Source organism: Fulmarus glacialis, unplaced genomic scaffold, assembly GCF_000690835.1.
Source record: "Fulmarus glacialis isolate BGI_N327 unplaced genomic scaffold, ASM69083v1 scaffold19622, whole genome shotgun sequence".
In the NCBI taxonomy this organism is placed as follows: domain Eukaryota; kingdom Metazoa; phylum Chordata; class Aves; order Procellariiformes; family Procellariidae; genus Fulmarus; species Fulmarus glacialis.
In genome coordinates this window covers 26,387-37,432 of record NW_009197472.1, presented here as the reverse complement: position 1 = coordinate 37,432, position 11,046 = coordinate 26,387, and the positions used below count along the sequence as shown (strand labels likewise).

The window sequence follows — 11,046 nt, the reverse complement described above, 5'->3', positions numbered from 1 at the left end:
CGGTGGTCTTATGTCCTACTAATTAAGGCCTTGCCTTTAATTAATATTTTATTTATGACACCGTAAGTAAAACCACTAGTAAGTTCTAGAAGTATTGCTCTCCCTGTGGCCCTCGCCTCCTCTTCAGGTTACTTACGCTGGGGGTCAGCATTGCTGTTAGCACCTGCTTCGCCTACTAGCGCTGCGGCGGGCCTTCAGCAGAGGAGGTTTGGCCCGATCGGAGAAGAATGAGCCTGATCCTGGCCCTGTCTCTAGAAAAGCTAATTATATGGCTTTTTGTTACTGCGGAGTAGTGTATTATTGTGTTGGGTTTTATTTACCTCTTAACTGGGGAATGGGAGGGAAGGAAAACACAGCTTCTTAATGAGCATTAAGAAACAAAGTGCTACTTTGGAACTGCTAAGGCTTGCAAAAGTAAAGCAAGATTTTCACAAGTGCTTCAAGGATCTATTTTGCTTATCAGGAAAGGTCAGCAAGAGACTCGATCTGTAGCAGGTCTGGCGTCACAAACTAGAGTCTTGTACTTTCAGTGTCTTCTGATTACTCTTCTAATGACAGATACTCAAGGGCAATCTGAAGTCCTTGTTTAAGCTCCAGCTTACATGCCAGCATGCCTGTTCAGATACCCGCATTTGTAAAGCTGGCCTTGGGGAGGGGAGAACACAGCCCTGACTTTTGCCATGCTGGATGATGTAAAATTGCTGAGTGAGGTTAAAAAGCGAGCTGCAATTTTTGAAAGAGGTGTTTATGTGTTTGGAGGGGCGTAGAGTGGAAGACAGAGGAAAGGAGGTGAAAACATCTATTGGATCAAAGTGCCTTGTGGTTTTTGGTGTGTGTTGTTTTGTGGGGGGGTGTTTTTTTTTTTTTTTTTTGTTAGTGTTTCTGATGGGGGTGGTTTTTGTGTGTGTGTGGCCCTCGCCCAAGTGCTCAGCTAGACTGGTAGAAGCCAGCGCACCAAGGTGGACTGGGTTGCTGCCTTTTTGGTGCTTCAAAAATTGAGAGACAGAAACAAAGCACCATGCTACTTTGAAAATCTTCTGGCACAGATTGCTGCATACGATGCTTTTATGTTAATGTTTGTGTATGAAAATGTTAATTATGCCAACAGTACTTTTTAAAGTATTTTTGCACACGTCTGACTTTCCCAAAATGCACCTAACTGCTTATGGGAGGGTGGGGGTGGTGTGTATGTTTTTTGCTTTATATGTCGTTGCATTTCCCATGGTCCTCATCCTGAATGACTGGGGCGGGGCAAATCTCTAGCTTCACAAACTTATATTGCGTGATACTGGTTTCTTGTTACTTGTGGTTCTTCCACTTTCCTAGTCTGCTGAGATGCTACAAATTCCTAAAAAAACCCCAACAAAACAAACAAACAAAAACCAACCAAACAAAACCACAAACTTTTTTTTTAAAAAAGCAACAAAATTAAGTCCTGAATTATATATAGCTGTGTTGATTTGAAACCACCTGATTGATGCAATACAAGTGTCTGTAAGCAACATACTAGCTCCCTCAGAACCAACTTATGATTTAGCTGCTTATTCACGTATTCCTATTGAAACGTAACTACCCTTAGACAAAAGGATATGACCAGTGTAACAACGGAGGTATAGTCATTTTGTGGATTGGAAGCATTTTTTAAAAACACACATGGTAAACCCTGTTACTATGAAGTTTTTGTAAGTAGTTTGGATGGAGGTTTCTGTAGACGCTCCTTTAGATTTCCAGTGATAGCACTACAGTATTTTCCTCTTGTTGGCACTTTTGCACCAACATGTCGGGTAATAAGCTATCTAAAATGATAGGAACCAAGGTCATTTAGCTCTGAACTGCTGCTGCAGGACTGTGGTCAGGAAAAGAATGTGGGACAAAACCAGAGTCTGAGTATCTCAGTTCTTTTTTATTCACAAAGTGATGCCTGCCTTACTCCTTTGGTATTAGCTCCTATGGTTTTCCTTGTATCTAATTTTTTTGGTACATAACTGTTCTGTTTGACAGATGAAACATGAAATTGCTCCCAAATCAGGGTGATTATTTTGATATAACAAGGTTGCTGAGGCAGCAAAATAATAAGCATGTACATATGACTAATGACATCAAAGGACCAACATCAGTGCATGTTCAGTGATAAGCAGGACTAGAATGACTGAAAATGAGTTTGGCCTCTCTTTCTTTGACAGCTCTAGAGCTAATCTTGAATATCAATAGTGAAGGTGTTTGCACACAATCTAGCCAGTTATCTCTGCCAGGAGACACGCAGGCATTAAAGCATGTAAAGTAAGCTTAGATCAGGCATATAAGCGGGAACCTGCTCTAGTATAAATGAGAACCAATTCCATGACTAGATTTCATTTTCAAGGAAATTAGGACATACTGATTTGTAACACTTGGTGCACAGGAATTGAAAAAGCACAGAGCAGGTCCAGCTGTTCTGTATAAACACTCAATGGCCCTTGCTGAAACGATTACCCCTAAAAATACAATTAAATACATCTGATGAAGGAGAAAATATAGGAATCAGTAACTTTCACAGATCTGCTTTCTTCCACATGTAGTTTTAAGAAAAGCTTAATTTCCTCAGGCAATATTAAACAATATTAATAAACTTAACCATTTATCTAGAGAATATGGATGCCTATTTGGATAGTGTATTATTTGAGCCAATTCTTTTCTTTGATGCTGAAGATTATCACAATCTCCTGAGTAAGCCATTTGACCACTAGAACAAGTCTTGCACAATGACAATGAACAAAGATATGCAAATACAACTTAAAATGAAAAGAAACTTGCAAATGCTGCTTTATTTAATTCTTACAATAGGGAGGCACTTTTACATTAAAAAAAAAAAGTGCAGTGGTTTCATTTTAACTACAATACTCTCAAAGAAATGGTGTCTGTGTGGAAAATTAAGTGATTTTTGTTTTCTTTAACTTCGCCTCTATACCATTTATTACACTTAAACAAACAAAACCTAAAAAACAAAACCAATCAAACCTTTTCTTCTATTCGCACAGGCCAACATAAGCATTTAGAGTATGCTGACACTTTGTGTTCCTCATCTCATAATTTCTGTGTGTGTTGTACAAGGCAAAGAGGCGGACCCAAGGGCTTTCCAGAATTCAGTGGTGCTGCTGAGATACTATAAATGACGTCAAAAGTCCCAATTCAGCTCCGCCTTGCATGTAAAAACCTGCTTATTTCAGTCAAGTTATTCTTCAACTTAGGCCCAAATGAAGAATGTGTGTGTTGGGATGGGAGGAGAGCAGGGAGGGATGCTTTCCTGCAGTTATTTCCCCTCCATGGAGTCTGGAGAAATCTAAGCTTTTTTTTACATGCCATCGTAGAAAAGTGAACTAGTAGTTCACTGGCAATTAGCCCGTGGGTGTCAGGCGTACGGGATTCCTGCTGATAAGCAGCTACGTGTGAACCAGTGCAGGACAGATTCGGAGACTGTACTGAGGCTGGCTGGTGTGAAAGTCAGAGCAAATCCTGTATTACATTACACAAGTGGAAAGTGAAGTTAACAATAACCTCAGACAAAGCAATAATGTTGAAAGATGGGTTCAGATTCTGCAATACTGATGTACTAATGTTAGTACTCAACAATGAAAGAAACCTCACTAATGTCACTGGGAGTATCTCTGGAGAAAGGCAATCCTCAAAATGAATATTGTCACAATCCATCCTTCTGTACATACATTTCCACTTCAATGTCTCAAGCGAAGCAAGCAAACCTCAGGTCAAGAATCGTGGCAGATAAATGTCTCTCTGGTTGATGGATGAGAGTATATATTCATTGCTTACAGCAATTCTCTTGCTATTTATTCGGTTTGGGGTTAACAAAGCCACTAGGTGAGCTGCACAGGGAGGCTTCTGGTTGTGTGAAAATGAGTTTGGAAGTGGAAAGAACACTCAAAGGATGTTAAAGAAATATTAGAAATGCTTGAAATGAGCACACCTGAGGAAAACAATACTTTTCTAATTACCTGTTCCATTAAAGTTGGCTGAGCAGAATACGGCTTTACATTCTGATGTTACTGGCAAAATTTAGGCTTTCAAGTATGTCAGAAACACTACTGCAACAGGGCTCTTAAATAAATCTCTTCTGGGGCTCTGTGAATGCAAGGTTGACCTAAATAAAGGGAATATGATGGACTATTAGAGGGTGCTCGTATTGAGGAGTGCTAGATTTGTCACGAATGGAAGAAATGTTTGCCGCAATTTTTCTTAGCCTTACTTAGCAAATTCCAGATTGATGTCCTGTGATGAAGTCCAGAGCTCCTTCTTTCAAGCCATCTCCTCTGTTTTCCAAAATTGCCTGGGGTGTATTTTAACCCACTTTGAAAATAAATTACCTGACTTAATCCAGAACTCTGTTAAAAGTCTAAAGCTGTGTTCCTAAGATAGAAGAATTAAAGCTCAGTATAACAAGAGCTATTTTCAAAAATTGAGCTACTATAAAAAACATTTCAGTTTTGAAGCTACTTTACCTATATTGATACAACTTGTAAACATATTCAGAGAGAGCTTGGTCTCCGGATTCCGGGGTATTTTTCTTTAACCAAAAGCACATATTACAAAACCTGTAGAGATTTCTCTTTGTATGTTATGCTTGGAAAAGTTTAATGAGACTGGTTTTGTTTAGGTTCAAGTACATTACCAAAAATTGCAACTTGTAACTTGGTGCTATATATGAAAAATAGGAAATAAAATTGGTTCTAAACATAACTTCCTGAACTTTCTCTCCAAACTAAATTATTATCAAGGGCATACTATGAACATGGAAGATAAATCTAACTATAAGATTTATCACTGATATGAATAAAAACATTTTACAGCATTTTGATCTTGATTGTCTCTTTACAGTTGAAAAAAGAGGGGATTTTTTCCCCCATTCTATATAAAAGGGAGGAAAAACACGCTGTTGATTATTTTCCTGGCACATCTTGAATAAAATAACACAGGCTTCATTATGGCATGAGACTACGCAAATTATATCTGAAAGAAAAAAGTTAAATTAAGAATTGAATAGTTACTGCATAATCAGTGGGCACGAGTGAGATCTAATATCATTGTGTTTAGAAATGGCTTCATCCAGATCCAGCTGTCTGTTGTTGACCTTCACTTCCATGCAGCCATTATAAAAAGCGGTTACTAACGTAGCACCCAGAGGAACATCTGCACAGAAACACATTAAATTTATTAGGCCAAGGCATGCAAATTCGTATGTATTTTTCAGATTAGCAAAAACATGGGGAATACTCCATTCCCTGTCCATTAGTCAGCCATGGGAGAAAAGAGCAATTTGGCAGGAAACACTTTAGTTCTTCTCCCTTTTCTTTAAGATTGAGATGAAGTCAGTAAAGCTGAGAAAGGTCAGTGAAGTTTGAAATATGCGTTACAAGTCTATTCCCATCCAGAACCCTAACTACATGGATGTTTTTCATAGTAGCGTTTTCTGTATTAACAACAGTGAACCAATAGTTTGTTTCCTGGAGTCCACTGTTCGTGTCCTGACCTACAAACAGATGTTTATGGGTTTAGAGGTCACAGAAAGAACCATCTTGCTTTTGCCAGAAAGCTACTCTGGATGCAAATCTGCAAGTTCTCAGATAAGGGACCCCTGGGAACTCCACTCATTTTACTGCTTCCTTACTGCTTCTTCGAAGTGAATTCACTGTAAAAGACTCACTATATCTGTTGCTCATTTAGGTTCCGTTTGGGTTATGGCAACATCAGATCATGGATACGCTTCCAGGAAACAATACATTAAGCACAAAATAAACCAGGCATTTCTCTGAGGTCTTAGGGTACAACTGGATTCTTACAAGGTAGACATAAGGTGATCCAAGTACCTTCAGCAACTAGAATGAGGATGCCTAGAAGCTGATCTCAAAAGCATCATCTTTTTTTTCAGATGTTAATCATCCTATCCCTCCTAGAAGATGGACTTGATTCTCTGGGGAACAAGAAATGTTGCTTCCTTGTTATTTTATTTTGCTGTAAGCTTAGGTACTGCACAGTTCTGTAGAATTGTGCCCTTCTGCTCTTTCTACTCCAGTGATGGTAACACTGTTGTCATAGAACTGTGCAAGTCTCATTTATCCTACACTGGTTGTGCTGAATTAATTAACAGAGAGGCACACTCCCAACACTGTTACTAGTTTGAAGAAATGTGTATCAAAAATGGGGACTTCTGGTCTTCAGGAAATGCATATTTTTGTTAGGTGCCTTTTAACCATACAGTTCTGTGCACTATAGCTCAGTGTGGGGATTCTTACCTACCTTTTTATACTGCTCAGTAATCCCAGAGGCTTTTCAGGGGTGAGTTAGTGTGAATGAATCGGTGTAAGCCAAACTGGCTGTATACAGGCATCTAAAGTAGTTTTCCTATATTACTTTTTCTGTCTTTGGCAACAGAGGCTGTTGTGGAAGAGGCTCCTTTGGGTAATGTGGGGTTTTTTTGTTGCTTTTTTGTGACCTCTAAGTAGAAACTGTTTACGCATATGGAGTTGTTTTTGTTAATTTGCATCTTGAAGATACCTTTTAACCTTCAGTAAGATGATTACTTACTTTTAAGGAGCAGCAAGTAACTAATACTTGCTTCTTATCTATTTGGGATGCATGACTGAAGCCAAGGTCTTAGCTCTTAAGATGCCAATTACTCTGTGGCTGGCAATGTACTAGAAAGAATCATTTAAATATCACAAAGATGAAGAGGTCTAAAAAATGACTGGAATCTTAGTTATGTTACTATGGCTCAGTTAACCTACTGACTCACCTCTACTAAGTAAATACTGACTTCATCTCTCTCTTAAAAGTGGGCAGGTACTACAAAAACACTGATGCTTACCTATTGTGGTATGTGACAGTACTGCACCATTAATGCATTCTTCTCATTCTACACATTCAATTTGAATTGAACTCACCTGGTTATCTGGTTTCCAAGATATTGCATATCCATTCAAAAACAAGATTAGAGGAGAAATTGTCCTATTTGGTGGCTAAATCTTGTTACATCCTTGATTACTTGTGTATGAAGACTTGTAGAGAACAAGTAAGTTCCAACATACGGGCCTAGATACTGAGGGAAACACCACTTCAGACAGAGGCTGTGGTGCCCGCAGTGCTGCCCTAAACACCTTGCTTCTATTCTGACAAGCAAGTCTAGAGGATGGAACCGTAATTCCAACTTCCCCTGTGTACACTACCTTGGAAGAAATGCCTAAAGATCTCCAATGGATACACAGTTCCTCCCCTCTTTCTACTCCTGTGCACCCTTGTCTCCTGCAGAAGAATCACACTGCAGAGAAAGACCAGCTGTATCTGGGGCAGTGCTGTGACACTGCAGCCTACATGTAAAATGGATTCAATTCAAGACTGTGTTGGTCAAACTCTTAGAATTTCCTTATGAATTGTGACTTATTCTCCCTAAAATAATGTTAATAGAGGATACAGAAAAGCTCTGCCAGTAGTAATGTTTTAACCATGGTGTCTTTTCTCTACCAATTTTCAAGTTTGAGGATCTTAGGCTTTGAAAATTCCTTGTCTGTGGCAATGCTGTTTTTCTTCATGATTCACCCTGAAGTCAAACTATTTTATAGACAAGCATGTGTACACTTCTGTACAAAACAATGCTTGTACATGTCTTCAGACTGGGGATACACTTGCAGCTTGCTTTAAACAAAATATTTGCTGTTTTAACACATTTTCTGTCTCAAAGATTGCCAGCCATCTATTGCCCAGAGTTTAATTGCACTTCTGTGCAATTGCCAGTCTGCACTTCTGACACTTAATTTACTTACAAATGCCTGGTTTTCTTACGTGCTTGATGCAGTTCCTAAATTGTGCCAGCTGGTGGCATTTCAGAAATATGCAATGCTCACTCCTCCCCAGCTCAAAAATCAAGACGTTTTCCAAATGCAAACCTCTAGAGAGAGACTCATGCCTTTTAATGGGCCTAATAATGCTACTGTTGAAAAGCTTGTACAAATAATCAAATTAATGAAAAGAAGTATAATTCACCTGGCAGGCCGCCCAAGTAGGTAACAACAACATTTGCCATCATTGCTTGATGCAGGATAGACAGTTGCTCTGAATTGCTTCTGTCTGTGTGTGAATCAACAGACAGTTCAAGTTGCTGTTTGGTTACAAGAAGTCCAACCAGCACTTTTCTGGGTGTACATAACTTCTTTGATTCCAGATGTGCAACAGTGATGTTTCCAATGGTCACAATGATTTTCTAAATGGAAGAGTGGTAGGTCACAAAAGACGTCACATGTAACTTTAACACACAATGCATTTTATATTTGGAAGTAGAAGCAAAGGAAATGTTAGAGCCACATTTTAAAAACTGGTACCTTAAGTTGGAAAAGTTACCAAAGTTGATGTATAATCATCACCTTTGGTGATGACTGCCATTCATTTATATTCTTAAATTTAAAAGTGAGAATGTTGACCGTAACAAATCTTTGGCTATGGTTCTGAGGTGAAATCCTGTTTCTCTTAAAGGCAAAAGGAGTACTGCTACAGCTTCAAAGGTAACCAAGTGTTCACTCTAGGTTCTCATTTCAGGCAAAAGCATGGATTAGCCATGGTGTATAATCATGCTCTATCTTGGGATGCCTGATGTAAACAGATGTGAATGGAAACTTAAGGACAAAAAGATCTGTTTATAAATTGAAACTAACATGATGCCATTACTATATCATCGTCATTCTACTTCTGTCATATTCCTCTTTCTGCTTCGTGCATTTGGAAGGAAAGGTTAAAGAAACATGATGTAATGGACAGTGCCTGACATAAGAGTGCTTAGTCACTGCTGTAGCAATTGTTAATAGTAATATATTTTCTGCATATCACTATATGATCTAAGTGCTTTCCAAAATATTAATTCAACCTACCAGCTCCACTTCAAGTAAGTGTGAGTAGCTTTTTTTAGTTTGATTTTTCACAAATGGAATAGTAAGTTAAGTGAGACAAAAACAAGAAGTGTGACTTATATGCATATCAGCTGCCAGGATAATTTTAAGATCACCTGTGAGTCAGAAGAGTTAAAGTCCACTATGGACAAAGCAAGAGGCACTGTGTCATTAGAAACCAAGGCAAACATAACACCAGTGTCTGTGGATGGGCGTATAGTCATAGTCACATTTATTAGCCAATCTTCAGCACTGTCAAGATTATCTGTTTTAAAAAGAATAATTGAAATTAATAAATCCATCTGCTAATGAAAAATTAATATGGTGTTAAAAATTAGTATTTAATCTGCTCCCACTGTGGAAAAATTAGTACTAATCTCCAGAAAAAACAGTGAACTTTGGAACTTTTAGAAAGAACTGTAAGTCTAAAAAAAAAAAACAACCCAAAAAAACCCAAACCTACTAAACAAAAAAACCCCCCAAAACCAAACAAACATACTCCCTCCCCCCCAAAACAAAAAAACCACCACAACAACCCCACAAAACCAAAACTTTAATCCTGCATCTTCCCTAATCTTATGTACTTATTGGACCTTTTTTTTTTTTTTGCTACCTTCTCCATTCTAACGTGGAACAGGTGCCACATTCATTAGAGGTCAGTTCAAAATTAAACCCAAAAAACTAATTTACTCATAAATTGCTGCCACTGAGTAGAAGATTGGCAGTTCTCATACACTTTTACATTCCAAAGCAGTTCCACTATTAAAACGGGAATATGCAGGTGCGTAAAGTAAATACGTAGATGGTGCAAATATAATTTCATATGATACATTCATAGTGAAGCTAATATAAAAATTACTATTTAAAGAGGTATTTGTCATCTTTTGTATCTTTTCCTCCAGTGTGTCTTCCCCACCCGCCCAGTCAAATCTAGTAGCTTCTTGATTTCTACGAGTTTCTTGAGGAAGCAGAAATCCTAAAATATGAGGTGAGGTTATATTCCTACACAAAGCCAAATGGGCAGGGAGACAGTGGGTTACAACAGCTCATAGAAGGGCAGCTGCAGGTGTGCGCAGCCTCTCGGATTTGGGGGGGTGGGCGGTGTGAGAACAGCAAGGAGAGGGGGTGAAGTCATGGCAGCAGTGCCAAACACAAAGGTCAGGAGGAGTCATGGCAGCATGGTGTTAGTGAATGAATGGGAGGAAAGTTGAGGACACTTGAATGGCTTAGGAAACTTGATGTAAGTTGGTTGGAAGCATAGAATATAAAAAGCTGGAGAAATCTTTTGAAGTGGGTTAGGGAATTTAAAGAAAAGGCCTGGGATGAAAAGGATTTGGGATCAGAGCAGGGCGGAAGGGCATAGCATTTGGGATCGGGAAGAGTATAATGACAACAGGATTTGGGATGATGCTCAAGAGATGTCTCATTTTGGGCTCTCAGGTGTGCACAAGGAGATCCTGGATTGGAAATTTTGAAATTAGGGCAGGAGGTCAGGCAAGAAAGTTCAGGAAGGAGTAAGAGATGCACCTAAAACCTCTAGATAGGGTGTTCGTTTAGAAGCAGAATTGCATACACAAAACTATCAGCAATCCTTTCCTCCATCCCCAATCTTTTTTCAGTAATATGATAGCCTTCCCCATTGATGAACAGGGGACAGAATTAGATCTTTGAAAAGTGAATGTGTTCAACAGTGCCCATCCTTTGCAAATAAAGAATATGCTTGCTAACTTAAAGCACTTCAGAAATTAAATGGATAACACCAGTATGATCAGAATTCTCATTCAAGCAAACTTCTAACAGAAGTTACAGGAATCATTGCTGGATGCCGTGGTGTATAGCTTAGTTTGCGTGTGTCTCCTTTCTTTCTTTAATAATTCATCAGTTCCATCATCAATCCAGCAAAAAATATAGGAATAGATGGAAAAATACTTACTATAGTTTATCTGAAACTTTGCCATTCCAGTGCCAGGGTAGAAGGACCCTTTCCCCACTGCTACTAAACAGTGTTTGCTTTGTTTTTCTTGAATAACTTCTTTTACACCTGAATGTCCCTGATTCATCAGGTTCCAGGCACGAATGCACCCATCTAGCCGAGGGTTAATCTGTAGAAGAATTATAGCAC

The 11,046-nt window shown here is 38.8% G+C and overlaps 1 protein-coding gene across 1 annotated transcript in view; it reads right to left on the bottom strand.

The window, feature by feature from the left end:
- Window positions 1-4,785: 4,785 nt before the first annotated feature.
- The window catches only part of PROS1 (protein S (alpha)), a gene marked incomplete at its 5' end in the record, with an annotated part of 28,260 nt that continues 21,999 nt past the window's right edge, over window positions 4,786-11,046 (bottom strand). Inside the window, 4 exons of the mRNA XM_009572558.1 lie at window positions 4,786-5,181; window positions 8,029-8,245; window positions 9,041-9,189; window positions 10,858-11,026. Coding sequence (XP_009570853.1) covers window positions 5,036-5,181; window positions 8,029-8,245; window positions 9,041-9,189; window positions 10,858-11,026 — 681 coding nt within the window. The remainder of the gene's footprint in view (window positions 5,182-8,028; window positions 8,246-9,040; window positions 9,190-10,857; window positions 11,027-11,046) is intronic.